We start from the raw sequence: 27,200 nt of genomic DNA, 5'->3' as shown, positions 1-27,200 counted from the left end.
TCAGTATAAAATCACACTGGAATAAAATATAAACTATAAAAACTTCATAAGCTCTGAAACCCATGCTTTGCACGCAAGGAGATCTTTACTGATCGCCGCTCCCTCTAAAAGAGATGCCCTAAACTTCCCGAGGTTAAACAGAAAACGTGGATTTCTAGACTTGTAATGAAAACTGCTTGAAACACCTGTTACTCCTTTAAATAGCTTTTAAAGGAAATTTTGTAGTTCTGTCAAACGTTCGTTCCGAGCGCCATGAGCGCAAGGTGAAAAAGGCTGTAAAATCTTCAGTGAAGCAGAAGCGCTTTGTTTTAAGAACAGGATGTAGGGAATAAGGGAAAAGCTGACGGGAAAAGCAGACAAGAAAAGCAGGATATAAAGTCGGCCGTGTGGCAATTCTGATAGGAGAACCCTCGCGGTCCGCCCGCTCCCTCAGCCCCTCCGGCGGAAGGGAGGGCCGCGCGTCACCGCCACGGCTGCGCACAGCGCCCGGCGCCGCGCTGCTCCTCTGCTCCTCTCTCCTTTTCCTTCCCTTCCTCCTGCTCCTCCTCCTCCTCCTCCTCCTCCTCCTTCTTCTCCTTCTTCTCCTCCTTCCCTCGGTTCCGATGGCGGCTAGTGACACGGAGAGGGCCCAGCAGCAGGTGAGCGGCGGAGGAAAGCGGTGACTTGAGGAGGCTCCTGGGGAGCCCCGGGCCCTCAGCGGCTCCGTGCCCGCTGTGGCACGGCTGCACCGCCGGCCCACTTCAGGTGTTTCATTTCTAGGTGGCAGACACTTCCCCGGTTTTTCTTTAAGGGAATTTGCCGAGTATCCACTCTTCCTCAGGAAGAGCTTAGTGCCGAGCCCTCGGGGTCTTTCCCCTGCCGGGGTCCCACCTAGCCAGGAGCAGCCCCAGACTGGAGCTACAGGGAAAGTATTGGTATCTGCTACCTGTCACTTTGCTCGCCTTGTCACTGCTGAGATGATAGGATTGTCCTCAGAAATTCTAAAGCTGTTGTGTGTGTGTGAGAACTGAGCAAAGGTTACTTACAAAATCACGGTCAGTTCGGTTGGAAAGTACTTCTGAGATCATCGAGTCCAGCCTGTGACCGAAGATCACCGTGTTAACTAGACCGGGGCACCGAGTGCCACGTCCAGTCTTTCCTTTAACACCTCCGGGCACAGTGACTCCAGCACCTCCCTGGGCAGCCCGTTCTAATGTCTAATCACCCCTTTTGTGAAGAAATTCTTCCTAATGTGCAACTTAAACCTCCCCTGACTTGCTTGAAGTTCTGTGAATCAGGACTGGATCCCCAATACTTAAAGCCTTCCAGTGCAGTGAATCTTGTCATATCTGTCAATGAGTTGTAGAAGAGCAAGGCTTAAAAAAGATGGAAAGATGAGTGGGTTTTATGGTGTTGGGTATTTACTTTAGTTTTTTTCTTTTTTTTTTTTTTTTAGATTGATGAAATTGAAGCCCTTTCATCGATCTATGGTGATGATTGGTGTGTTGTTGATGAAGATGAAAAAATCTATTGCATTAAGATTAGTGACTGTCTGGATCAACCAAAATGGACCCTGTGTTTGCAGGTATAGTGGTGGTAAGAAGTTTAGCACAAATTTTGCAGTTGGACTGATGCAGGTGAAACCCTTTAAAATGGTTTATTATCTACTCAGATGATTAAGAAGCTTTTGGTTTGGGGTCTGTGATAAGACTTTTCAGTGATTGTTCCTGTAACACATTGGTGTGCTTGTGATTTATTCAGTAGTTGCATATCCTAATTCCACACCTGACCAATGCATTTCAGTGTATTTCACTAAAGACTGATTTCTGAAATACTTTTACATTGACTTTGTGCTTCAGTGAATCTACTGCAGTTACATCTAGATTTGCTTTCTGGAAAATGTAGAGACAAAATGAAATTAGGATCCCACTCCTTACTTTATGTTTTCAGAACTGAAAGCAATAAGTCTGTTTAGTGTAAGAAACATGGAAGTGTCTGCTTAGGGAAGGATGGCACATATTTAAGTCCAGTAACCATGTGTGCAGCTTCTTTCAGTTTTTTTCTGTACTTTATTTTGCATCCTTATAAATTGCCCCATAAAATGTAACTGTATGCATTACCATTATTAGAATTTTAAATGCAGATATTCAGTTGCTCTTATAATTCTGTAACAACATACCCAACTGTTTTCTTTGTTTGTAACACTAATTGTAGTCCTGGTGCTTGACATAAAAGAGTTTTTCAGAAAAGCTCATCTAGCTGAGGGTAGTCCAATGAATGCATATCCTGGATTTCTTTCAGGTGATTTTGCCACCAGGATATCCAACTGCAGAGCCACCTATTTATCAACTAAAGTAGGTGAAATTTTCTTGCAAGCATTTGTGTTTTATGAATTGACACTGTTAATTCTTTACCTGTAAGTGGAAGTTTAGTTAAAATACTCCTTGAATTAAAGTACAGCAGTGATGGGGGATGTTTCCAGCAAGGATATTCTATTCTTTATTGTGCTTTTTCCAAGATGTTTACAGCTGGAATCTTGATGGCTGGCAAAGTTATATTTTCGAGGTGTTGATAACATTTATTTGGGAATGTTGGAAGCAGCATATAGCACAATTTTCATTGCATTTCTTTTCATTCTAGTGCCCCTTGGCTTCGAGGACAAGATTATACAGAACTAGCAAATAGCTTGGAAGAAATATATCTGTAAGTTTGAGACTGTGGAATATAGTAAAAGGAAACAAAGTATTTTCAGTTTCTATCTGTTCTGCACTTGAATGTTAAAACACAGGATGTGAAAACATTTGGTTGTCTTGGAGCATAAGTGGCATTTTTCTTAAAAGCTAAGGGATAAGTTGGTTTTAAAATAAACACATGCAGAATCTCTTAACTGGAATCTGGAACATCATGTTTATTATCACAGTGGGCAGCTAACTACAAGGCATAATGGATGCATGAGAATAAACAGCATTTAGAAGTGCTCAAATTACATGATTTTGAATTGCTATGAAAGTGGGGTAGAAAATGTAGTAGTTTTGTATGGTTTGTTTATTTCTTTTAGGTCCCAAAGATTATATAAAATAAATAAAATAAAAACATAAGGAAGCACAATCATGCCCCAGACAGTGAAATTTGAGCATCTTGCATAAGTAATGGTTTTTTAATGCTGTAAAGAAGAGAGCACTTAGCATAAGGGTTTTTTTACTTTGGTTAACTGGGTTTCTTAGCTAATTAAGCAACAGATCATTTAAGCACGTAAAATTTAATTTGAAGTGTTAAAAATGCACAAGGATTGTAAGTGAAAAGTTCTGTGTGATCATATTCACCACAGTTGTTCAGTGGAGCAAAAAGAACAGAGGCTCTCCTTAATGCTGTCCAGATTGAAAGGGTTTGATGGAGTCTCTACCACAGGTAGAGCTGCTGGTTCTTTTTTTGCTCCTCCTGTGCAGTCCTATAGGCTGTCAAATTGTGCTGGTTCAGCCCCTTCAGTCGATATCAGCTGCTGGTCAGAGCCCTGCTGGTCTTCTCTCACTTCTGTTTGTTCAGCAGGAAGTCAAACTGTTTGTACTTTAGGCCATAGATGTATGTATCTTTAGGTAATTTTAAACAGTTTAAAAACCTGGAGTAATCACTGATGTGCACAGTATTTGTGAAATTGTTTTATCTATTCAATGTCTAAATGATTGTCTGATGAACAGAGATACTCTGCAACATTTACATTGTGCTTGACCAGGTTTCTAGTCCCTAGGGATCTAAGTTACATAGGTCTGCAGTCTAAACCAACATGAACTTTACTGTCAATCTCTGTGGAAAAAATGGATAATTATAGATCACAAGTCTGTTTTGGGAGACACAAGGTAATTTGCAACTATTCAGAAACTGTAATTGGATGATAATTGGACAAGTTGCTGTTTACTTTTGTAAAACGAGGAATTTTTATTTCTTTTCTAATCTCTCTCATTCCATCACTAAAAGAATTGTCTTCAGGTGTTAAAGCACTGCTTCTGTACGATAAACAGTGTGAAATCCAGGTGATGAATTGTTCTGGAGTCTGTCTGGATTTTGAAATCTGAGCTACAAGTTCATAAAATCCTTATTTTTGTTTGAATATTTTCCTTAAAAGATGTATGTTTATTTGAATTTGATTGTTTCCAGCAGTAGTGCTATATACATTAAGCAAAGTTTTTTTACTTACCTGGTGCCCAGATGGTGGCAGTAAGAATAAAACTAATGAGAAACCATGAGGTATCTACAGCCTAAATCTTTGGTTTATTTCTTAGACAAACATACACAGTTCATAACCATTTTAACTGTTTGAAATGTTTTTGAGTTGTTTGGATCCTGCTGCACATAAAGGAACCATTTATTAATTCCTAACATGCGTATGTAAAATGTATTCATTCCATCCTCTCTCAGTACCTTAGTACACACCTGTTCCCTCTGAGTGAAGCCTCCTGGGCCTAAATCTTGATCTCCCTCTCCTATAGCACTGCCTATTACCCAAATTGTATTATTTCACTCCAATGCTCCACTGATCTACTAATCTACTATCATAGTCCACTGATACATTTTTTTACCCAGTGAGCTCCTGAGACAGAACTTTACACAAGCCTGCCTAAGCTCTTTATCTCACTAGCTTATGTTTGATTTCTGTGTGTCTGAAATCTGTATGGTTTTTTATGTACTTTCCAAGTGAAATTTGCAAAAGTGATTCTTCATTTTCCATGACCTTTTGCTTCCAGACAGAACCTTGGTGAAAGTATACTGTATTTATGGGTGGAGAAGATACGAGAAGTTCTGGTAGAAAAAGCACAGTCTTCAGATCCAGGTACTTCAGAAAATACGTGGAGTTTTTGTTTTCCTTCTTCTTCCACTGCAAAGCAAGATTGCAGTACAAATTAGTTTATACCCACTTTTGAGCTGGATCTAAATATCAGAGAACAGTCTCCTGTGTCAAGGCTTACTGTTTTACAGTGTCAGTGTCCCTTTCTAAAAAGCAATAGGGAAAAGAAGGTGGGGGTAGCCTCTGAACTGGAACAAGAACATTCTCTTAGGAATGGAATTACTTGCATGCAAAGGACTGTGCTGCCCACAGGTGCATTATGCATTGCCCTCTGTTCTGCAGAGGAATTATTCATACCATTAATTAATTTCTGGTGTTGAGTGCACTGTTGAAGGACTGGGATTCAAGAGAAGATAAACTTCAGTGGACTATGCAGATAAATGACCAAGTATTCCATCATTTTATTTTTCTGTCCTTCCACTGATTTTACTGTATTGGGATGAGAAATAGGTCATCAGAAGAGGTGCAGTGATTCTTCTGCTGTTATTCTTACAGAGCTTGTGTAAATACACAGTTGCTCTCAAAAAATGGTGGGGGTTTTTTTGCATTAAAATGCTAAACTGCTGTGAAATGTGTGAGTGGCATGGGCATACAGCAGGCAAAAGGAGACAGAACTACTTTTCTCTGTCAGGGGTGTTATCTTTGTCCTCTGAGAAATAAAAGTCCAAAGAAAAAAGAATTCATTTTAAGTGTTGTTTCATGGTAAGGTCTAGTGTTAGTCTTTCAATAAACTGTGCATTTTGTTACTACATCACAGACATTGGAGAAGTGATTTTTCATTGATGTGACTTAAAGAGTGGACACTGAGAAGTGAAAAGTTTACTGACAATATTGGAAGTTTGGGTATTTTGACCACAACCCTATGGCTTCCAATTTTGAACATGCTTTATTACCCCTCTGAAAATACATATATTATAAAACCTGCATCATAAGCACATTATAGGCCCTTTAAATAGGAATGAAACTGTGATGTATTAATTTATCTCGAAATCCAGATGTCAGAACCGTGTTTATTTCCTCCTTTGTAATTGACTATTAGTTTTTGGACATTCTATGCATGAGGGAAAACAGGATTTTTGGAATCCCAGAATAGTTGAAGCATGTTGAGAGAGATGTTTCAAATCTGATAATTTTATGCCCTCATGAAGTAGCTTTGAGCAACAGCTCTACCTTTTCCCCCAAATGACCAGTAATGACTAGAGTTTTTGTGAAACATCAGCTTAATTTAATCTTTAAATTCAGATTAAAGGTAATGTTTTGAATGTTTAATGGAAATAGTAAACTTTTTTTTTTCCCTTAGAAATACTGTTACTTAGTGTTGAAACAGATGATCTTCTGGAAGGATCCCATAGTATGAGTATTTTATTTTTAATCCTCAGGAAGTTTTAAGTTAATACTGAGCTGAGTGCTTTCAGATTTTGTTGTAATTAGTGTTACTATTCTGCATTTAATAATTTTTAATGTCAAACTGTTTTGAACTGAGAAGCCAGAGACTTTTGAGAAAAAGTTTGAAATTTAGTTTTACTTGTCTTGCAAAAAATGTGTAATAAATTCTACTACTTGTATCTTAATAGAACCAGATATTAAGAAAACCACTGAAGAAGTTGATGAAGATGATGGAGATGATTTTCTCCTAGACTATCAGCCCATTCAGGAAGATCAAATTAAAATGTTAAACTTCATGACATCTGAGAATCAGGAAGGTAAAAAATACGCTCTATTTAATTCTGTTGAAACAGTTTAAAAGAGGCCTGAAGATTCTGCTTTTCTACTCAGCTTTAGAATACAATTAGTGACAATAGAACTATAATAAAGTTTAGTTACAGTCATTAAAAGTACAATATATTTTTGGTGGGTTTGTATGTTATTTTCTGTACTTCACTTTAACAAGTCCCTTTTGTTAAAGTTGAGACATTCTTTACTTTTGTAGCCACATGCATTGTTTCTGTGCTCTTAAAAGAAAAGAAACACTCCCTTGTTTGTGACCCATAGATGAAGAACTGCCCCCCATACATCATGGAAACCCAATCACAGATCGAAGGAGCACTTTCCAGGCACATTTGGCTCCAGTGGTGACAACCAGACAAGTTAGTAAAGATCAGTTGTTCTTTTTTTGCCTGTACTTTGAGCTTGACAAAGTATTGCTGGAATACTTGGGATTTGCCAGAAATGTTGTCTGTCTGTGCATCTTTCTGGGCTGATACTGTCTGAGTAGTCATTGGTTTCTTGCTTTCACTATCAGCTGAATAGTGAAATAACAGCTCTTCTTCCTGCTGTTCTTTACCACTATGTGCATTATATGTAAGAGAATAAGAACACTGTAATTTGACTTCTGGATGTTGGCAAGTTTATCATAAGATGTTTGGAGGTTACTGAGTCTATTGTGTGTTAGCTGGAAAAGGAATTATAATGGGTTTATAAATGTTTTCCCTCCTTCAGAAAAAAATTCTGTTGAAAGACACACTTGGATTGTGCATAAGTAAATCTTTATCATGACCTAATTAATAGGGGTTTGGAGCTTTTGTACAACACTTTCCATCTGCTACCATCAGCCTCCTTTGATCATGCCTTTTTTATGTGGAAGCTACTGTTCTTTTCTTTTACTAACTCAGAGTTAAACCTTGAAAGGATTTTTCTCTTTTTATGCAATTTTAGAGTTTTTAAAAAAATTTTTTTGTAAGGGGTATTGTCAAGTGATTCTGGAAGTTCCAGGTAAGCTAGGTCTGCTACATACTCAGTGGCTATGAAAAAACACTGACAGCTCGACAGCATTTTTAGGATTTCTCCATACAAAAGCTGTAATGTTTGTAGTTGTCTGTAGTTTTTTTTTTTGCTTTTTCTTCCCCCTCAATAATTTGCTTAGTATAGACATGAGAGTTGGTGCTTTTGGAGCACTTTGACCTTTCAAATTCACGTACACTGTACGTTCATCTGGGGGTTTGTGTATGTAGGAACAACTTTACTCACAAATCTTGATAAAAGGGTGAGAGTATTTTAAAATTAAAATGGTACATTAAGCCAATGATTCCCATTTCTTCCCTTTCTAAAGTAACAGAGTTCATTTACTATATATATATATATATAAAAGAATCACTTAAAGAAGATACAGCTGTAGCACAAAAATTAACCTTGAAAGTACATTCTCAGGAACCTGGTAGATGGGGAATAAGTTATGTCAAAAGTGATGATAATTTTCATATTTGTGCTGTAAGTCCCTGTATTGAAACTTATTGTTTTAACTTACTATCCGTGTTTATTAAATGTATTAAGTAATATGAGTTGTCTTTCTTCAGTGTTCAAAGTAAGGAGAAGATAGATATCTGAAGCAATATTCTCCATTAATAATAGGATATTTTTCATTAAGATATCTTCATGTGGGGTGATTTTTGTTGGTTGAATTTCTTCAAGAAGAATTGGAAATAGCATAGTATAGCTATATGGATAGCTAATATAGATATTAAATATGTCTATTGATTACTCCTCTGAGACATTTGTTTTTGAATGGAAGGCAATTTACTCGCCAGACCTGTTTTTCCAAGGTTTCTCAACTTAAGTAATGTTTTGTATTATGTACTAAAATGATGTCTTAATAATCAAAAGCTCTTCTTTTGGCCAGACCATTTGGAAGGGTTCTACAATTGCTAGCTTGTTTACTTAGAAACCTGTGATGAACTGATATTGGTAAATGTTTTGAATTTGCTATTTCTTAAGAGCAAAGAGATAGACATGATGGGAATATCTGTTTTTTGGGAAATACTGACAGTTTCAGACCACTAGTAGGATTTTTTTTGTTTGTTTTTACTGTTCTTTCTGGGGAATGGAAACTGAGAAAAAGCATGTTTGAGGGAAAAGAAAAAACTTGAAATGTAGTAGAACTTTCTAAACATTATGGTTTTTTTTAAATAAGTAAAAGCAGTATGTAGTGGGAATATGTATGTTGTGTTCTATTCCAGCTTAACTTTATTGTTAAGAAAGTAAGCAGGTGCAGTTGATACATAACACTGACTAAAAATATTTTCTGGATCTCACTGTCGTTTGTTTAGTAAAGAAATTTGTCACTTTGACATCTTGAGCAATAAAATGAATATACACAATGTAGAAATTCAAGGGACAAGTTGTTTTCAGTATCTCAGGAAAATAGTTTAAAACAAGTATGAGAATGCTGAGAAGCTGCTTCTTGAGTTATCACACCAAACATTTTATGTTGAAGCGTAAAATTGCTTCATTGTAGTACTAGGGAGATGTTTGTTTAGCAGTGATACTGAGAGGGATGTATGAAATCCCTGTTATAAAAGGACAGTTTTTTTCTGTTGTTTTTATAGGTTAAAAGAGTTCTTGAAAAATTATATGAGAACAAGAAAATTGCAAGTGCTACCCACAACATATATGCATACAGGTGAGATACAAATAGTGATTTTAATTTTTTTTAGTGTTCTTTGACAAAAGGGTGCAGGACATGAGAAAGAAGTTCCTTCCTATTAAATTCCTTGCTATTAAAAGAAATTACTTGCTTTAGGGAGTAGGTTTCTTATTTGTATGGTTGGTGTTGCAGGTGTTATTTTGAATTTGGGGTCAAGAAAGTAGAACATAAAGTAGGAAATAAGACAGTGAAGCAGCATTAGGAATAGAAAAAAAAGTGGATTTGAACATATATTGGTGTACTTTTGTAGTCTGTCTGAGCATGGAAATGCTACATCATCCTGAACTAAATGTGTTTTTTTTGGGTGAAGTAACTTCTTTTTCCCCCCCCAACCTTATATTTAGAAATAGCTGAAAATGTTCAGTTGAAATAAGAGTGGAATCAGAAAGCCTGATGCAGATATCTGGCATATGAAGTTTCAGCTGAAATACGAGAAACTTCAGGGATTATGAGAAAAAGGTAAAAATGAGTTTGGCAGTCATCTGCCTCTGGCAACTTTTGTGAACATAGCTTATGTGAAATGAATTGGTCTCAGTCCAGATAGCAGTGGAGGTTTTCTGAGGAATGTGACAGTAAAAGGGGGGAACTGTAGGAACCAGTCATCTAAAAAAGCCTGTACAGATGCTTATTCATTCATGCCCATCCTGGTGTAATCCTAATGAAACATGAAATGAGAGCAAGTGAAAGCTTATTTTACCAAAAAGTGAAAGCTTCTACCTAAGTAAAAAGTTTCTGTAATGAGGGCATTTCTGTTCTTACAGATGATGATCTGGCTTCACTCATATTATCCAAATCCACTTTAAAAAAAAAAAAAAAAAAAAAAAAACCGGCACATTCTTACTGCTTCCTCTTTGTCATCTAGTACTGGAAGCCTCTTTCTCATTGTGTCACATGTAACTAAGTTCAGAAGTTAGGAACTAAGTTGGCAACAAACCAACTTACTGGTCAGTAGGCCTCTGAGCATTACTTCTGGAAAATTAGACCTGGGCTGCTGTCTTTTTTATGAAACAATACACCCAAAAGTTTTCTGCAGTGCCTCGTAAGGAAGGAGATGACATGGAGAATCCAAAGGCAAATTTCAGTAATAGTTTCATGTTGCTGCTGAAATACAGACGTAATTAATTATTCATAATGTTTTTGTCCAAGTTCTTCTAGGTTTATACCATTATTTGAATCTGTATCTGAAAGAGTTTGTTTCAGCTAGATGCAGTTATTAAAAACCTGGGTATTTTCTGTTTAGGGACTTAAAACTGGTAATCAGTGGAGTTTACCTGAAGTAGCTGAAGTCTGTGTAAAAGCTTCTTTGTTCTACTGTACAGATAAACATTTGTGGTTTACCCTATGCCTCATCTTGTTGTCATGTAAATATGTTTAGTAGAGAATTAGAATTGATATTCACATGTGTGAAGCATATCTGAGACTTCATCAATCATGTAGAAATATTTGTTTATTGACATTTTAAAATCTATTTTCTTTCATTTCTTTTTCTAGAATATACTGTGAAGATAAGCAGGCCTTCCTACAGGATTGTGAAGATGATGGAGAGACAGCAGCAGGTGGACGTCTTCTCCATCTTATGCAGGTTGTAGAAATTATTCTTTGGCTTTTGGAAATCTTGGATTTATATTGATTTTTGAAATAACTATGATATAAGTAAGCTTGTTGAAGATTATTTTAATTTTTGCTCTGCTAGCAGCCAGCCAGATGATTGCTTTCTCAAGGTGAAAGGAATTACATAGACTGTAGCACTTTCAAGTCTTGGATCATAGAAACAAGTGATGTTTCATAGGTGGCAGTAATAGTTTGAATAAGTTTGAATAACTAAGTTTTAAATCCTATGCTTCCTGTGTGGTGTAAGGTACACAGAAGATGAAGTTTGGGAGAAGCTGACTAACAGTAAAACAGCTGACCTGTGCATAGCCTTTCATGTGGTTCCCTTGAGTAGGTGTAATAAAAAGACACAGAACTTGCAGAGTAGAACTTCAAATGCAAAAGGAGTGAAGGAGTTAAGTCGCTTTGATCATTTAGTTTGTTTTGTTGTGCTGTTTCTTGTTCTGGGTCCTTAGCCGTCACACCCACATATATTGTAGACTTCAAGTATTGAAATAGTATTTGGCGAAGGTGTTACTAAATGTGAGTAAGTCGAGATTGATAAATTTTGGGTGATGATTCAAGCTGTAGTAAAACCATAATTAAAATGGCACAACTACAGGAGGCAGCTGGGTACATCTTAATGCTGTGTCTCACTTAGTCACTTAGCTATATGAGCAGATAAAATTTTTATTTTAGATTGGTGTTCCCTTTATGACAGGAGTTTTATTTTCCTGTCCTTTTCTTGCTTGAATATTCTTTTGCTCAAATGTTGCACTCTTATTCCAGGAAACTTTCTTTCCCCCCACCCCAAATTTCCTTTTTTTTCTGAAAAAAAAAATATAGTTGTTATAGTGTGTTAGTACATACTTTTGAAAGCTGTCTAGGCACTTAATATTCCATAAAAATCCAGTTTAGAAAACAACATGGATGTCGCTTTCTAATGTGAATGTATGTAAATTATATGGATCAGCATTTTCCATCTGCAATCCTAATTACTGGGAATATTTCTGTTCTTGAAGAATAATAAGATAAGGATGAGAAAAGTTCTATTTTCAGCCATAGGAAAAGATAAAAGTAATTTATGGGCTGATTTCTTGATGTTCATAGATCTTGTAGGTTTTTTTTTGTTTTGTTTTGAGCTCTTATGACATATGGGTATGAAAATTAGGTGATTTAAAACATTTATTGTTGCTGAACTTACAGTTTTGTGGTTTTGGTTGTGGTCTTGTTGTTGTTGTTTTTGTTTTTGTTTTTTTAAATAGAAAATAATCTTGTTTCAGATAAGACCAGCATTTCAAAACAGCACTTTCTGGCTACAAGAAACTGTATTTTAGATTAGTACCATCCTGTTTACTGTCAGCAGTTGTTATACATGGACTTTATGGCCAATACATAAATGTAGAGTAGAAAAGGCCTGTCACAAAACATGCCCCCAATCCTTTTCATTTTAAAATTCTAAGAATATTTCTGTTTTCACAAAAAATGATTGACTCTTCTAACAGTATTGCTCAAATTAGTCATATGCATGCACATGTTAACAGTAATAGCTTATGGCATTTTATGTATCCATATGTGTAAGACTTATAGCCTGGCTTTATTAGTCTCATCCACCAACACTTCCAAAAATGTGAATAAACAGTCAGTTTATAGTGACAGAGTAATAATTGATCATACCAAAGAATAAGAAATGTAACTCAGCAATTTTTTTAAATACAAGGTAGCAGATAGACCTTTTTTATGTTTCAAATTGGTGTCAGCAGTAAACCAGGTTCAGTGAAAAGATAACAACTTTCATTGCTTTCTTGTATTCGCAGATTTTGAACGTCCACAACGTGTTAGTTGTGGTGTCCCGCTGGTATGGAGGTATTCTGCTGGGACCAGATCGTTTCAAACATATAAACAATTGTGCAAGAAATGTGCTTGTGGAGTACGACTATGTGCCATCCACGGTACGTTTCTGCCCTCCAGAGTGAAGGACTTGCATGTGAACTTGTGTGACTTTCCACTGTTAGGTGAAGCCAGAAGAAAAGTAATACAACCTGTGTGAAGGGATAAACAAGTCCAAATTTTCGCAAATCTCTGTAAACTATGAATACTGTTCATATTAAAAATAATTCTTAGGGGTGAGCTTGGGAGAATACTTGTGGTTTACAAGAGCAGTTTTTAAATTCTGAAATGCTTGTTTTTCATTTCAGGAAGAATCATCTAGACAAACTGGAAAGAGCAAAAAGATAAGGAAGGACAACAAGAAAAGAACAGAACACTAATTTATTTTAAAAAAACTTTAAAAAAATTATTTTGCACATATTTATACAAAACCCCCTGGACCTTATTGCCTTATCTGATAGAGTGGAACTGTTGTATTTGGAAGATAATTCAGTAAAGCCATAGTTATATTTTCATCTTGTTTTGTGATTTGTTCTGCTGCTCTGAAGTAGAGCTTAGACACAAGTTTTCTGTTTCTTACACATGTGAACTCCTTCTTAGAGGACAGTGCAGCATCTGGAACCGTTGCACCATTCCACCTCTTCCCACCAAATAGCAGTTGACTAATTGAAAACGATTTCTAATCTTATCCATTCTTGGATTCAAATATGTGTCTTGTATTAGTAACTGAAATCTGTAGCTTGTTGTACTGAGAGTGGGCCTAGAGTCATTCATGCACCAGGTCCCTTACAAGGTTCAAGATACTCTTTTGTGAAAGGAAAGCATGGGGTCGAGTGTGGTGTTTGGAGTGTCTGGTCCTGCCTGTGCAGTTACTGATGAGATCCTAGATAGGGCCTACTTGGTGACACATGGAGGACTGAACATGGGCAGTGAGCTAAGAAATGTGATGAAACCACTGCAGAATTTCTTTGAGGATTGTTCTCTGATTGTAGGTACAGCAGGAGCCTGTTGAAAATACGAGAATTTCATGTTGCATGATTAAAGGAACCAGTGAAATAGACCATACAGTCAGTGAGCAAAATGAATCCCCGTTTTTTTACATGTCTGAAAATGGACCATCAGAGGGGAGATGAATTTTTATTTTCACATAATTTCTTTCAGAGAGAGCATGAAGTGCTGTCTAACTGTCTTGTGGACACTTTTGGTTAGAGAAGTTACAGTCCCTTCCTATTTTTGTTTGCAAGCATTTCCTAAGTTTAAACTTCCTTTATTCTAAGAAGTAGATACAACAAAGGAAGGAGATTATGAAAAATGTCTGACAGCAACTATTTACTTTTTAAATTCTGCTGGGACATTATTTTTAATGTTAAACTGAAGCAGCATTTTTAACCACAAGGGAAAGAGATTACAAAAATGTCTGACAACAACTCTTCACTTTTAAAATTCTGCAAGGACATTATTTTTAATGCTAAACTGAAGCAGCAGTTTTAACCATTTTTATCAAATACTGTAAGGTTTATAAGACACTGCCCACTGTGGAAGAATTACAAATTTCATTACCTGGCAAAAGAAAAAAAGAAAAGAAGGATGATAGAATTAATTTATACCCCAAGGACTGTCATAAAAATATGTCAACAAAGAATCAAACATAACCAGGAAAGGGTGAATAGTGGCTTTTTTCTTTTTGGCCACTCTGTTGTCATATCATTTTATTTTCCTGGTTTTGCTTTGTTGTTCTGAAAATGAATCAGGAGTACAGCTGAGCACAGATTAGCCATTACAGCATTAGATTTTCCTACAAGGTAGTATCAGAAAGATTTTTTTTTTTTGTGTGTCTCAAACTTAAATGAACAGACCAAGAGTTTATTTCTGCTCTCTGTTTGGAGTACTTCAGTAACTGAATATCTTCTCAAGAACTGCTTGGTGGTTTCTCTGTCAAGCATTTCCTCTAAATGTTCTGTATGCATCTGGAAATCTTCCATGCTTAAATATGAAAATTTTGATTCTTAAAATCTTAACTTTTAAAAGTGAAGATAATTGTCTTTCTTACAGCAGCATACTAATTCTTGACTGTTAGTAATTTCTTCATATTGCAAGAGATTCAGGGTGATGGTACTACTGTTTAGTATGTGTTTAATGTGGGGCAAAGAAGGAAGATAAAGACATTTATTTGTGGATCCTTTTGGTGTGTACATTTTTGCTATACATTTATTGCCTAGCATGTCTATTTCAGTAAAAAATTGAAGCAGTTTAGTAGCTACTTCAATATTTTTTCTAGCTAGATGTGTTCTAGACTGATTTAATCATTGTCATAGCCACACATGTAGAAAAATTCTACTAAAAGCTCATGAATTAAGTCTCCTATCAATGTGTAGATGCCTTGCAACACATAGACTTTCCAGGCGTGGTGTGGAAAAGTTGGGTATTCAAGATTTCAAGATTAGATCTAAGATCCAACAACAAGTATTGAGGGAGGGAGAGGCGTCTATATACTCCTGGAAAGCACCAGGAGATTTAAGCCATGTGGCAAAGTCAGCTGGCTCTCATGAGAAAAGCAGTAAAACTGCTGAATTTCATTTTGAGGCCTCTGTATGGCTAGCAGAAAATTAGCCTTTATCACTTAGTAGTTGTGCTACAGTATGTTTTCTGCAGTACCTGAACACAAAGCCAAACCAGTGATGTCCATACATGCTGTGAATGCATGTATTTAAAGTTTTTGCATGTATTTAAAGTATTTTAAAGTTTTGCATTTTTGTACTACTGCCATTCAAACATTCAGTAAAAGCACTTGGCAAACACTAATGAATTTGTTCCCACAACAGAAGCAAAGACATGACAGCCAACGTTTTTCAAATTAAAGTATTTAGAATTAGACACCAAAGTGTTTTTAGAACCCATGATAAAAATGATTGAATTTTTACAACTCCAGAATACTCACAGCTCTCTGCAAGTGGCTTCATTTCTCATACAAAATACAAGCAGTTGTGGAAGACACACAGTTTTTCCCACCAGTGTGGAAAGAAAAGCCTTGTTAATTGCCAAGCTTTCATTTTCATTCAGGGAGTCTGTGTTTGGTTCCTTGGTTCTGGGGCAATTGTGATGAGTCGCTGAAGTTGCTGCTAAGATTTTTCAAACTGATTTTAGTGAGAGTTTTGAACTAATCTCTGAGGGTTGGATCATTACAGCTTAACTGCTCTGGTAAGTAACTGTATGTATGGTTATTTACATCATATCAGTTTTCAGCCCCAGAATCCACAAAAAGGAGAACAACAAAGTTGACCATGCCTTTTGTCAGAAAAAAATATATAAATAGAGAGGGATTGAAGGCTTGCTGAATTGCAACTATGTCAGATAAAAAAGAATGAAATGGAAAAGTAGTTTAAATGCTCATTATGATATGTACACATTTTGAAAAAAAATAAATTAGAAAAAGTTGTTGTGTATCATGCTAGCAAGCAAAAGACATCAGGAAGGGAGGGAAGAAAGCAAGAGAGAACCTCAAATCAACCTCCTGACCTCCACAGATAAGAATCATGTTGCTTAAAGAAGAGCTTGCATTTTAAAAGAGGAGCTTGAAAAAACTGTATCCTAAGCAGAAGTCTGCTAGAATTTTGCTTTAAAAGAATCTTAGGAAAACTAGATTTATCTAGCATCAAAGGCTTTTTCATTTTTTCCCTCCTGAGACTTTTTTTTTGGATGCTTATTGGATTTTTGACCCATCCTATTTTAACTCCATATGAATCTTAACCTTTTGGATAACTTTGCCAGATACAGCTTCCTTCCCAGGCTGGCCTGACCTGGATACCCACCATGCACAACATCACTGCCGAAATTCCGCACGCGGCTGCGACGTGTAACGAGACTTTGCCCACCCTGTCACCAAGCTCTGAGTTCTCACTGGGTGTGCTGGTGCTGCTGGCTCTCCTCATGGTGCTGCTGAGTCTGGTGACCATCCTTGGAAACATCCTGGTGATCCTTGCTTTTGTCATGGACAAAAACCTCAGGCATCGGAGTAACTATTTCTTTCTGAATCTTGCTGTTTCTGACTTTGCAGTGGGTAAGTCAGAGCTGTGGAGCCGTGTGCTAGTTGTGTAGTAGGAGTCTTAGGAGAAGCATTGGTGTTCATTTTCTGTGTGTTTTCTTCTGATAGAGCTATTTCTCAGCTGTGTCTGGGGGAGAGATGAGAAATGGTGAAAGTTGCACGAAGTGCCTATTATTTTTCAGAAAATAAAGGATGCTTTGTTAGGTAAGCAGGTAATGTTTAGTGCTGCAGGTTAAAATGCTACTGTGGAAATTTTATGGACTAACAAAGAATAGGAGTTGTTTATAAAGAGTTTTGGCTGAAATGTAGATAGTCTAATCAAATACAGCCTATATTGTCTGACAGATCTTTCATACGTGGTCAATGTTTTCTATTTCACTCTACTGTCACACAATACAAATCATCACCTGATGTTTGTGACTAAAGAGCAATGAATACTAATTTTAAGCATTTTGCTGTATGTGCTCTATCTAGAGTAATACCTTAGGAAAATGTGTTTGTATAGGCAAATAAAAATTACAAATAAGGCCATTTCTAAGAAGTTTAATTCTACATGTATATTTATTTATACAAAGGGACTTGTTTAGTTTTGAAACTTGTACTGAGAAAAAGTACAATTAAAACACGAGTGTGATGCTTAGTTGGAGACAGAAGTATTGCAATATTCTGTGAAGTGTTGGGTGTGTTTCCTAAAAGCCTTGTTTAAATTATTGAGTGAGTAGAAGGATGGTTTTAAATAGTTATGGCTATTTAATGAAATCTGTGTTCTGACTTGTCATATCACAACAATTTAATTTTTTTTTTTTTTTTTACATATGCATGTAGGAAATATCCTGAAAGAAAAGAAAAAAACTTTTCTTAAATTTTTTTCCAGTGCCAGGAGTTCTGTCAGGGGTACAGCTTCTAATAGTCCTATCCTTGTAATATCCAGATCTCCTTGTATAATGTTTTGATACCTCCATGAATGTGCTTGATGTCTTCTTCCAACTTATTTCTGCCTTGTTGTGCTGCAGAGCTCTTGCTCCCTGCTCTCCAGTTACAGTGCACTGCAAAAAAACAGAGCAGTGAGCAGAAAACAAGTGGACAAACTGACATTCTCTCATCTGACTCACAATCTAGCATCATACTGAACAAATACTAGCATCTAGCTGAGAAGTACAAAGTAAATAACATTCTCTGCCAAAGGAGGAAGTATAGCTTACTTAGCAGTACCTACTTTCCATAATTTTTTGTTTTGTGATATTATGTTTACCTGAATGTCTAGTTTTTAATTATAATTTTTTTAAAAAGCTTTGCCTTGGTTTGACTTCAGAGTCAAACTGATTTGTATTTTTGTACCTAAACAATTTATATTCAGGGTATGCCTAAGTTATTCTTACTTTCTTCTTGATCTAAATTGCTAAAAGCTTGCAGAATCATTTGCTTATTCTTGTAACATATCTAATCTAGCTGCTTTTGACATTCAGCAACTTTTGCTTTGTCTCTGTGCTTCTGACCTATAGCTGGGTTTGAATAGAGAACTCCTGATTCTTAGTTGAGGGAAACCAACATGAGCTGTAAGAATTTTATGGAAATGGAAACTCTCAAGATACTCTGTTACAGGAGTACACACTATTAGGAAGTAAATCTAAAGTTGAAACTACAGTTTTTTTCCTGATGTGAATGCTAAAATCTGTAATATTTTACTCAAAAGACTGAGTGCCAATTGCTCTGTAAACGCAGTCATTCCATTTTGTTGCAGCATTTTCACATTTGGATTTAACAGCCTAAATTTAGGTAGCAATGGGTTTGGGTGGGTCATTTGTGTGTTCCCACGGTCTGATGAGTTTCCATAGATAATATACTATCAGCTCGCCCTTGAAAGGTGGTTATTGTCAAGATTTATGATGAGGAGAAAGGTTAGGCTGGGTGTATTTAATTAACTGTGCTGTTCTTGTTAGCCTTTTGATCATATAGTTTTAAAATTTTAGTCCAAAACTCGTATTTCTATAAGAAGTGAACTTCTGGAGCACTTTCCAACACATGTGCTTCTAAGAGGATAGAAATATGGCAACTGGATAATTTGTATAGAAAACAGTGAATTACATTGGGGGAAATATGTTTTTGTTTGTTTCAATACCAGCAGATAGCACTTCAGCAGGTACAGCAGTGAACTGCTCCTTCCTTTATCAGGTGGTGTTAATTGGAGAGGTGACAATGAAACACAATAAACACAATACACCTTTCAGAGAGGTGTTAATTATAAGAACATTACTAGTACCTAGTTTGTAGTAAAGGTTCTTTGGCTGCAGGATAATACAAAGCCTTCCATGTGGCATTTCCAGCCAGTATTGATCAATCTTTTATCAGATACTGCAGAAATACTTCTCTGCTCTCATGCAGTGCAGTGCTGACTGATGTGTGTATTTGGTTTCTTTTCACAGGTGTGTTCTGTATGCCATTGTACATCCCTTATGCCCTGACAGGGACATGGCACTTGGGAAGAAGCCTGTGCAAGCTCTGGCTGGTCATGGACTATCTTGTGTGCACAGCTTCAGTGTTTAACATCGTCCTTATCAGCTACGACCGTTTCCTGTCAGTTACAAAAGCTGTAAGAGTAACATTTCTATTTATTGCTTTATATATGTTGGGATTTCTGTAAAATTCAGTGTGTTTCACAATGAATACTTCAAGCTAAATGGTGCTTTGTTATTGGTACCAATTTTTAATAGAGAAATAATGATGCTTCAATGTTGCATTGGGGCTTAGAGATGGGACATTGCCTTGCCTATGATTTCAGTGTTACCCTCGTACTACCTGCACTAGAAATTATTTAATTACGCTACAGAGGAGATGGCAAGGTCCAGGTGGGAAAGAGGCAGCAGGTGTGTGGAGAATTTGGGCTTTGGCCATTAGAAGAGTTGGTGGTGATGAAAACTAGGTTGAGTGAAGGATGTGCTTAGGCTTGGATAAATTTTGTAAAAGAAGAGCGTTTGAAGAGACGGTGAGATGGACTGAGTGAAGATCAGATGAGGATCTGAATTACTGCAGGGTGTGACTGTCATATGCTGACAATGTACAATTGAGTGGAAAGTGATCCATTGAAGCAAAAAGAAGAACGAATCAAAATTTGTGGAGTGGTAAGAGATGCTTCTTGAGTGTTGTCATTCTTCTGTTTCAGAATATATCCAAGGAATCAAGTAAGAAATATTATCATTCACCATTTCTAAACTCTACTTGGTGTTTGGTTGTAGAATCTGAGAATGGTTTGGATTGGAAGAGACCTTAAAGATTACCTGGTTCCAACTCCCTGCCATGGGCAAGGACGTCTTCCCCTAGACCAGGTTGCTCAGAGCCCTATACAACCTGGCCTTGAACACTTCCAGGGATGGGGCATCCACAACGTCTCTGTTGTGTTCCAGTGCCTCACCATCCTCACAGTAAAGAATTTCTTTCTAATAGCTGATCTGAACCTACTTTCTTTTCGTTTAAAGCCATTGCCCCTTGTCCTACCTTTAGCTGCCCTTCAGGAAGGGCTTTTACTCAGCCTTCTGGAAGGCTGTAGTCAGGTCACCCCAAAGCCTTCTCCAGGCTGATGAGTCTGCTTGCTTCAATGACATGTTTCATATTAGACTGGGAGGTTCTCATTTGGGAAGTGCCGATACAATGTGTCGTTTTTACAGTTGGTTTTTGCTGATTTGTTTTCTTTTTTTTTTTTTTTTTACACTCAAGAGTACAGTATAAAACCCCTGTATTTAAGACATTAACAAAGCTGCAGAGCTCAGAATAAGAATAATATAAATTAAAAGGGCCTCTGTAACCTAGCTGAGATCCATGTTGTTGTGCCATTGCTGATGTTCTTCATTAACATGATCACATTCTGGTATTCTTCTTTAGGGTATTAGGATGGAGTGAGTCTAGGAATATGTAACAGGGCTGTTATCCAAAGAAAAGGCACCATGCTTCCTCATAGAGTTGGGATCCACCTCTGCCTCTGCTGCAAAGCTAGCCTGTGGCCAGGTTCCAGTCACTGTAGACTTAAAAATTTGTGAAGCTGTGCCCAGCTTCCTGTTTTCTGCCTCTGAATTGAGCTGCTCAGACCTGGAGCTGTGCACAGAGCTAATGTGATGCTTTAAGATGTAGAGGAGTCTGAATATTCAGGCTACAGATATTTGAAACAGAGAATCTAAACCAATGTGCATAAACCTGCACTACTGCTCTGATACTTGCTGGTGAAATAGGGACAATGCCATTTGTATGCTGTGTGGCTGTGAAGGTGCCATTCATTATTATTTGTGTATATGCAGGTGCTCTGCTAATGAACAGTATAGGAAGCTGATGAGGAAGGCAGCAGCTCTGAGGAAAGCCTGAGATGGAAAATGTTGAACAGTATAGAGGAAATAAAATTGTCCAGCTTTCCATTAACTTATCTTCTTGTGCTGTGAATGAGGGGACCAAGAGTATTACAGGGTGGGCTTAGTTCTTGTATTTCCTAACCTTGGATGATTTTATTTTAATTCTTAATATGCTGTCTGGGTAGACATAAAAGCACCAAGATTTTCAGTAGTGGAATTAACAGTTTACAAGGTAAAGCTGATTTTAAAATAGAGTGTTTCAAAAAGGCAGAGGATGTTATAGTATATATCTGGGATAGATTTTTCTGCTATGGCAAGAGGAAACAGTTTGAAAAATTATATTGTCTGGTATTTGCAGTCTCACCAGTCTCACATGGCAACCTGTCTAATATAGAAGGCTTCTACTTTTGCTGGGTATGTAGGAACTCCCACAGCTGCTTTCACTCTCTACTGAGCTTGGGCTGATGAATCATTTCCTTACCAATTCCTTATTGCTACTTTACTGTGTGGTGGAAACAAGCTATGTCCTTTCATTCCTGGAAGCCAAATGATAGTTTAGCCATCATAATTTCTGCTCCACTCCTATGCCCAATATTAAAATAAATCAGAGCTGCAGTGTAAGGAAAGCAAGAACCTTATATAGTGATGACATTCTAGGTATCTGGGGAAATACAAAACAAATGCTATATTTGGCTTGATTACGTATAGTTTTTTGACATAATTTCCAAAAATATTGTCTGAATATGTGACATGTCCTTTTTCCCCTGCAGGTATCTTACAGAGCCCGGCAAGGAATAATGTCCAGCCCTGCCATCAAGATGGTGGCCATCTGGGTCTTAGCCTTCCTCCTGTACTGCCCAGCCATCCTGTTTTGGGAGCACGTGGCCGGACACAGTGTGGTCCCTGTGGATCAGTGCTACGCTGAGTTCTTCCACAACTGGTACTTCCTGCTGTGTGCATCCACCCTGGAGTTCTTTGTGCCGCTGCTCCTGGTGACCTACTTCAACATGCACATCTTCCACAACATCCAGAGGCGCCAGCGGCGGGGCAGCGTGCAGGACTGTGAGTCTGCCAGGAGCAGCAGCCTGTCCTGGAGGTTTTGTGGCCTGCCCAGGCCAGGGGCATCGTCTCCTTCCTCAGAAGCAGAGGACAGTGTTTCTTCACTAACGAGGTCATGGAGACCAGCAGTGGTGGCTAATGGTCCATCTCGAAGAGAATCCAGTTCTACAGCTCTCAAAAGGAACTTTTCTGCTTCCTTCTCTTCAAAGACTGGATCAAAACTGCAGCGGGACAAGAAAATAGCAAAGTCCCTTGCCATAATTGTCTGTGTGTTTGCCATTTGCTGGGCTCCATACTCTTTATTAATGATTATCCGTGGGGCCTGCCAAGAAAACTGCATCCATAGCTCTCTGTATGAAGCAACCTTCTGGCTTTTGTGGCTCAATTCCTCTCTGAACCCATTTCTTTATCCTCTCTGTCATATGAGGTTTCGAATGGCTTTTCTGAAGATATTATGTCCCAAAAAGTTTGCAACATTGAGATCTGGTAACACACCTTCTTTATAGAGAGGTGAAAGAAATGTCTTACAGATAAGGTTCCTCTGTTATTTAGTGATACCTTTTCATATGTATTGTCGGCATAAATAGAGGGAAAAGAAATTTGTTTACTAATGACATTGTTTAAGAATGCAGCAGAGTGATGTAGTTGCTCTGATATTTCTAATTTTCAGGATTTCATTTTTGGTTTTGCTGGTATGATGCCAGATTAATTACTATCTAGTGCATTGAAAAGAATAACAAGCTTTGCTGGATGTCCTCTTGATTTGTGAGTGTGAGGTATATTTTTTTCCTTCTTTTTTTTTCTCTTTCCTTTGTTTAATACGTAGAGCTGGCACTGTGAAAGAACTCTGCTATTGCTATCTCCATAGAGAGTCACTGGAGGGAGATACCTATTCATGTATGTGTTGAAGTAAAATTTATGTCCTATTTATGAACCTAAAACTATCAGGGAAGAAGCAATTCTGCTACCTTTTTTAAAGATTGTAAAAATACTCACAGAAGCAGTATATTTTTATCTTATAAACTATTATGAAGACAAGAGAGTGCCCTCTCCTTGTTATAATCCCCATAGTGAGCAAGTGAATGCGCTGTCTAACCTGGCATATCTGTCCTTTTCAAATTTTAATGTAGGTCATACCTGGTGTTGCAGGACAAAGTACACATAAGTTAGTAATTCTGAATGATTTTCAGAGAATGAATTTTTCCATGCTAAGAGAATTTTGAGATTGGTTATCAAAAGAGTCAGACATAAATGGTAGCTAGTCTTTTCACCTGTACTGTTTTTTCACCTGAGAGTGGCTGCCTCTTTGGTCATGCTTAAATGATATTTAGTGCCAGATCTGTGCACTATGTGATTGCCTAAAAGGTAGGCCAGGGTTGGGCACATGATCACATTCCTGTTGAATTAGCAGAGCAAGCAATGCTAAGTTCATACTGGATTTATGATTTTGGCTGGCTGTGCGAGAATAGACAATAGCCTCTCTGGTGTAAAGCTTTGCAAGTGCAAAGATATTCCGTCAAAATGGCTGGAACAAATTTGATCTGACAGAGTGGTTTCTATACTAGATAAGTTCTTTGTGTCCTATTACTGAGACATTATGTGGGTTTTTTCTGCCGCAGAACAAATATCAAACTGGATTTTTTCAATTAGGGAGCAAGGGCCATATTCACTGCTTGAGAATGAGGTTTACAGAGGTCTGGAAGCTGATACAGAGATGTCTTAAGCAGCTCTTAAGAAACAAAGCTGTTGAATATCCAGTGCTGAAAGGACTAGATGTGTTGGAGAAAGCAATGGAGCTTGATTACACCCCATTCCATGTGCCAAACTTTCTTACCATGTGTTGAGTGTTGCAACTCACCAAGAAGGCTTTCATGGATGGGTAAGTGAGAATTGCTGGCTACACCTTTTTTCTCTCCTTTTATGTAATTTTATTCCTCTTTGTTTATAAATATAAAAATGTATGAAATATGGAAAGCAAAATCTGATGCACAGAACAATGAACAACTTTAATAGTTTTTAATCTAATTTGAAATTGGCTGTAGAAGTGTTGCCATAACAGAGTACTCCTTTGCAAACACAATTCAAATGCATGGAAGCAGCCTAATTATAGCACAAAAGTTGATGGCTTTGAAGAGCTAGAATTCTTTCTATTCAGAGATCTGGAACTGAAGACTTCTCTTGCCAGTTTTCACACTGCTGGAAGATTATCTTTCACCATTCATTCTTGCTATGCCTCCTTGCCTCACATGGATAGAGTTATGGATTGTGAGCCTAATAACTAAGAGAGATGCAGCTTCAGGAGGAGGTCATTGATTCAGCACAGCTGTTTTTACTGTCATGAGCTGCAGTGCTGGCATAGATTCTGTGGGGTTTGTTTTTCTGTGATGCTTAAAAAATCTAAACACACACACAGAGTTAAAACATTTATAGAATAGCTGGTGTACTAAACATCTGTTAAATGGAGAAACTGAAGATAGGCCCAAGATAGAAATGTGTTTGAGTTGTTTGCTTTTCCATCTCTATGCTTTCAGTATAAAAATTCAGTTTGCATTTTGTGCTTAAAGAATTTGTTGCTCATTTTGGAAAATGAATCTACAAAATTATTGACTAGGTAAACTGAGTCCACATTTTGCATTGTTAGAAAACTAGTTAGGGAATTTGCCAGGCAGCACAATCTGCAGTGAACTTGAAACAACATAGTATGGTGAAGCTACTAGAGATCAGTGCTTTTTAGTCTTACACACACAGTGTTCAAACTGTTTTGTCACACCACTCCTGTGTACTAGAGAATTTGTTGTATTTTTCTAATTGTTGACAATTTTGCTTAGTGCTCCCAGGGCAAGTCCAGCACGGGGTTGCTGTGTCCACAGCTTTAAAGCTGTCTTGGTCAGGGTGGCATAAAAAATATTCTCCCTTGTAAATCATAAATCAGATGTTTTTCAGGGTTATGGTAAGATACTTTTCCAGCATTTGTTCTTATGCCCCCACTCAAATGGATGTTTCTTGCCAAAGGTTTTCTAACCCAGGTTTGTCTAACAAGTCACTCATTAATTTTACTATTTCATGTCCTTCAATTTTCTACTGTCTTTGCAGATGTTCAGTAGGCCTTCTAAATACATGGTGACAGTGGCTATATGACTTTGTGGGCTTCAACTCAAACCACACCAGTTTTTTATAATCTGACCCTCTCAGACATAAAAAAACCACAAAACCCTCAACAAATAAAAAATAAATGTTGGAAGAAATTATGTTATCTTTTTCTGTTTATTTCTGGAACAAATATTGAACCCTAATGATTATTCTAATGTCCCTGTTCTTTATTTTCCAAAGGAAAAACCATATAGATTTCCCCCTGAGTGCCACACAGGACTATGATTAAAACTTCAACATTTGATTTATTCCCTAATTTTAAAAGCAAACTACTACATTCCCTTTGTCCACTAATCCAGTAATTTTATCAAAGAAGACAACCAAGTTGCTCAGGTGTGATTTACCCTTGGTAAGTCCAGCTGACTGTTCCCAGTCACCTTCTTCTCCTCCAAGTCCTCAGAAATGCCTTCCAAGAGGACTCAGTCCATTATTTTCCCAAGGATAAAGACAATCTGACCATTTGTCTGTGTGGCAGCATTTGAAGATTGTTTCAACACTTGCATTTCTTCATTTGTTGGAAATCTCCCTTTATCTCCACGACCATTCTAATAGGATAGAAAGTGGCCTTGCAAAGGTGGTAGCTGGTTCTCTTGACAGTCCAGTGGGCTCCATGGATCAAGTCCCCTCAAGTAATCCTTCTTTATTCTCACCTGCTTGTGGCAGTTCTCATCCTTGAACTCACTTACTAAGCCTGGAGGAAAGGGAGACCTAGTTAATGAGGAATGAAGCTAAGGAAGCACTGGGTTCCTCCACCCTATATGCACCTGCTGTCACTGGATCACTGGTCCCATCCAGCAAAGTACCTATATCCTCATAATTCACCATTTTGCTGTTAATGGGGTGGCTGGAATTCTTAATGTTGTCCTTGATGTCCTTTACAAATATCAACTCCTGGTGAGCTTTTGTTTTCTTAACATCATTCTTATGTGGCCAGGCAACGTTTCTAAGTATCCCCTTTGTATTCTGTCCCTCCTTCAAATTTCTTCATATGCTGCCTTTTTGCATTGTAGTCTCCAGAGTTACCCACTGTCATGATACATCTGCTTGCTTTTCTGAGAGCGGGCATGGACTATTCTTGTGCATGGATGTTGCTTAGAGGTCCTTAGATGCTGCAGCTTCCTTGGGCTTCTTGTCTTTTGGATCTGCCTCTCATGGGATGATTCCCAAAACCACTTTCCTAAATGGAAATCTGCTCACCTGAAGCCCATGGTCTGCACAGCTACTTTCCTTCCTCATCCTCTTTAGGATCTTGAGTTCCACTACCTCATCATCACTGCATCTGAGTCTGGCACTGATAACACATCCCTACACAGCCCCTCTTTACCACTGAGCAGGTGATTCAGCTGTGCATCACCCCCATTAGCCCAAGCAGGACTCGTATCTGAAAGTTCCCCCTGACAGCCTCCAGGAACCTTGTTCACTGCTAGGACCTGATTGCATTTCCAGCAGAGGCCATGAATGCTGAAGTCCTACATAAGAAGCAGTTCCTGTGGTCCAGAAGCTTCCTTGAAGTGCTTAAAGAAGACTTCATCAGATCCCTCACCCTGAGCTCTGCAACGTGCTCTCACCACAATGTCACCCAAGTCAAGTGTGGCTTGGTGACTGCACAGGAAGCTCTAGTACCTCCTCTGTGCTTCCCAGGCTGCAGCTGTGCACACACACCTAAGGTAGCTGGGTCACATTGCCACCTTTCACCATTCCTGAGGTCTCTTCTGTTTCTGTCGCACTACACCTTTTGCTTTGATGACTCTTTACAACATAGTTCCCTTTTTTCCTCAATAGGGTAGCAGAGCACTGCATCTTTCCTCCCCACTTCTTCCCCACCCTCTCTTTCCTTGTTTCTTGCCCTACATCTTCCAAGCACCTGGCGTTATGGCTGCAGTTTGAAATGCTGGT

General features: G+C 37.8%; 2 protein-coding genes across 3 annotated transcripts; both read left to right on the top strand.

The window, feature by feature from the left end:
* Nucleotides 1-469: 469 nt before the first annotated feature.
* On the top strand, nt 470-13,234 carry IMPACT (impact RWD domain protein). Of its 2 annotated transcripts, XM_056485460.1 has the most exons (11): nt 470-638; nt 1,436-1,564; nt 2,281-2,333; nt 2,620-2,682; nt 4,719-4,804; nt 6,394-6,522; nt 6,812-6,906; nt 9,142-9,215; nt 10,731-10,821; nt 12,647-12,781; nt 13,028-13,234. In XM_056485460.1, exons 1-11 carry the CDS (start codon nt 603-605, stop codon nt 13,097-13,099), a joined length of 963 nt encoding a protein of 320 aa, XP_056341435.1. In that variant the 5' UTR covers nt 470-602; the 3' UTR covers nt 13,100-13,234. The 2 variants fall into 2 exon arrangements, with proteins under 2 accessions (XP_056341435.1, XP_056341436.1); XM_056485461.1 differs by lacking the exon at nt 470-638 and having other exon boundaries at nt 1,453-1,575.
* A 3,259-nt stretch (nt 13,235-16,493) lies between these two features.
* On the top strand, nt 16,494-22,811 carry LOC130249365 (histamine H3 receptor-like). Its single transcript, XM_056484083.1, has 3 exons — nt 16,494-16,776; nt 19,185-19,351; nt 21,866-22,811. The coding sequence occupies exons 1-3, from the start codon at nt 16,530-16,532 to the stop codon at nt 22,658-22,660; spliced, it is 1,209 nt and encodes a 402-aa protein (XP_056340058.1). The 5' UTR covers nt 16,494-16,529; the 3' UTR covers nt 22,661-22,811.
* Nucleotides 22,812-27,200: the final 4,389 nt, after the last annotated feature.

Source organism: Oenanthe melanoleuca, chromosome 2 (assembly GCF_029582105.1).
Source record: "Oenanthe melanoleuca isolate GR-GAL-2019-014 chromosome 2, OMel1.0, whole genome shotgun sequence".
Taxonomy (NCBI): Eukaryota; Metazoa; Chordata; class Aves; order Passeriformes; family Muscicapidae; genus Oenanthe; species Oenanthe melanoleuca.
Note: the sequence above shows the minus strand (reverse complement) of the source record. Positions and strands in the feature narration are given on the sequence as shown.

Excerpts from the sequence above, each read along its gene's own strand:
- IMPACT (XM_056485460.1), top strand. The coding sequence starts at position 603 with ATGGCGGCTAGTGACACGGAGAGGGCCCAGCAGCAG. Across the intron at positions 2,334-2,619 it reads CCACCTATTTATCAACTAAA|TGCCCCTTGGCTTCGAGGAC; the intron begins GTAGGTGAAATT and ends TTTTCATTCTAG. Across the intron at positions 4,805-6,393 it reads AGCACAGTCTTCAGATCCAG|AACCAGATATTAAGAAAACC; the intron begins GTACTTCAGAAA and ends GTATCTTAATAG.
- LOC130249365 (XM_056484083.1), top strand. The coding sequence starts at position 16,530 with ATGCACAACATCACTGCCGAAATTCCGCACGCGGCTGCGACGTGTAAC. Across the intron at positions 16,777-19,184 it reads TGTTTCTGACTTTGCAGTGG|GTGTGTTCTGTATGCCATTG; the intron begins GTAAGTCAGAGC and ends TTCTTTTCACAG. Across the intron at positions 19,352-21,865 it reads TCCTGTCAGTTACAAAAGCT|GTATCTTACAGAGCCCGGCA; the intron begins GTAAGAGTAACA and ends TTTCCCCTGCAG.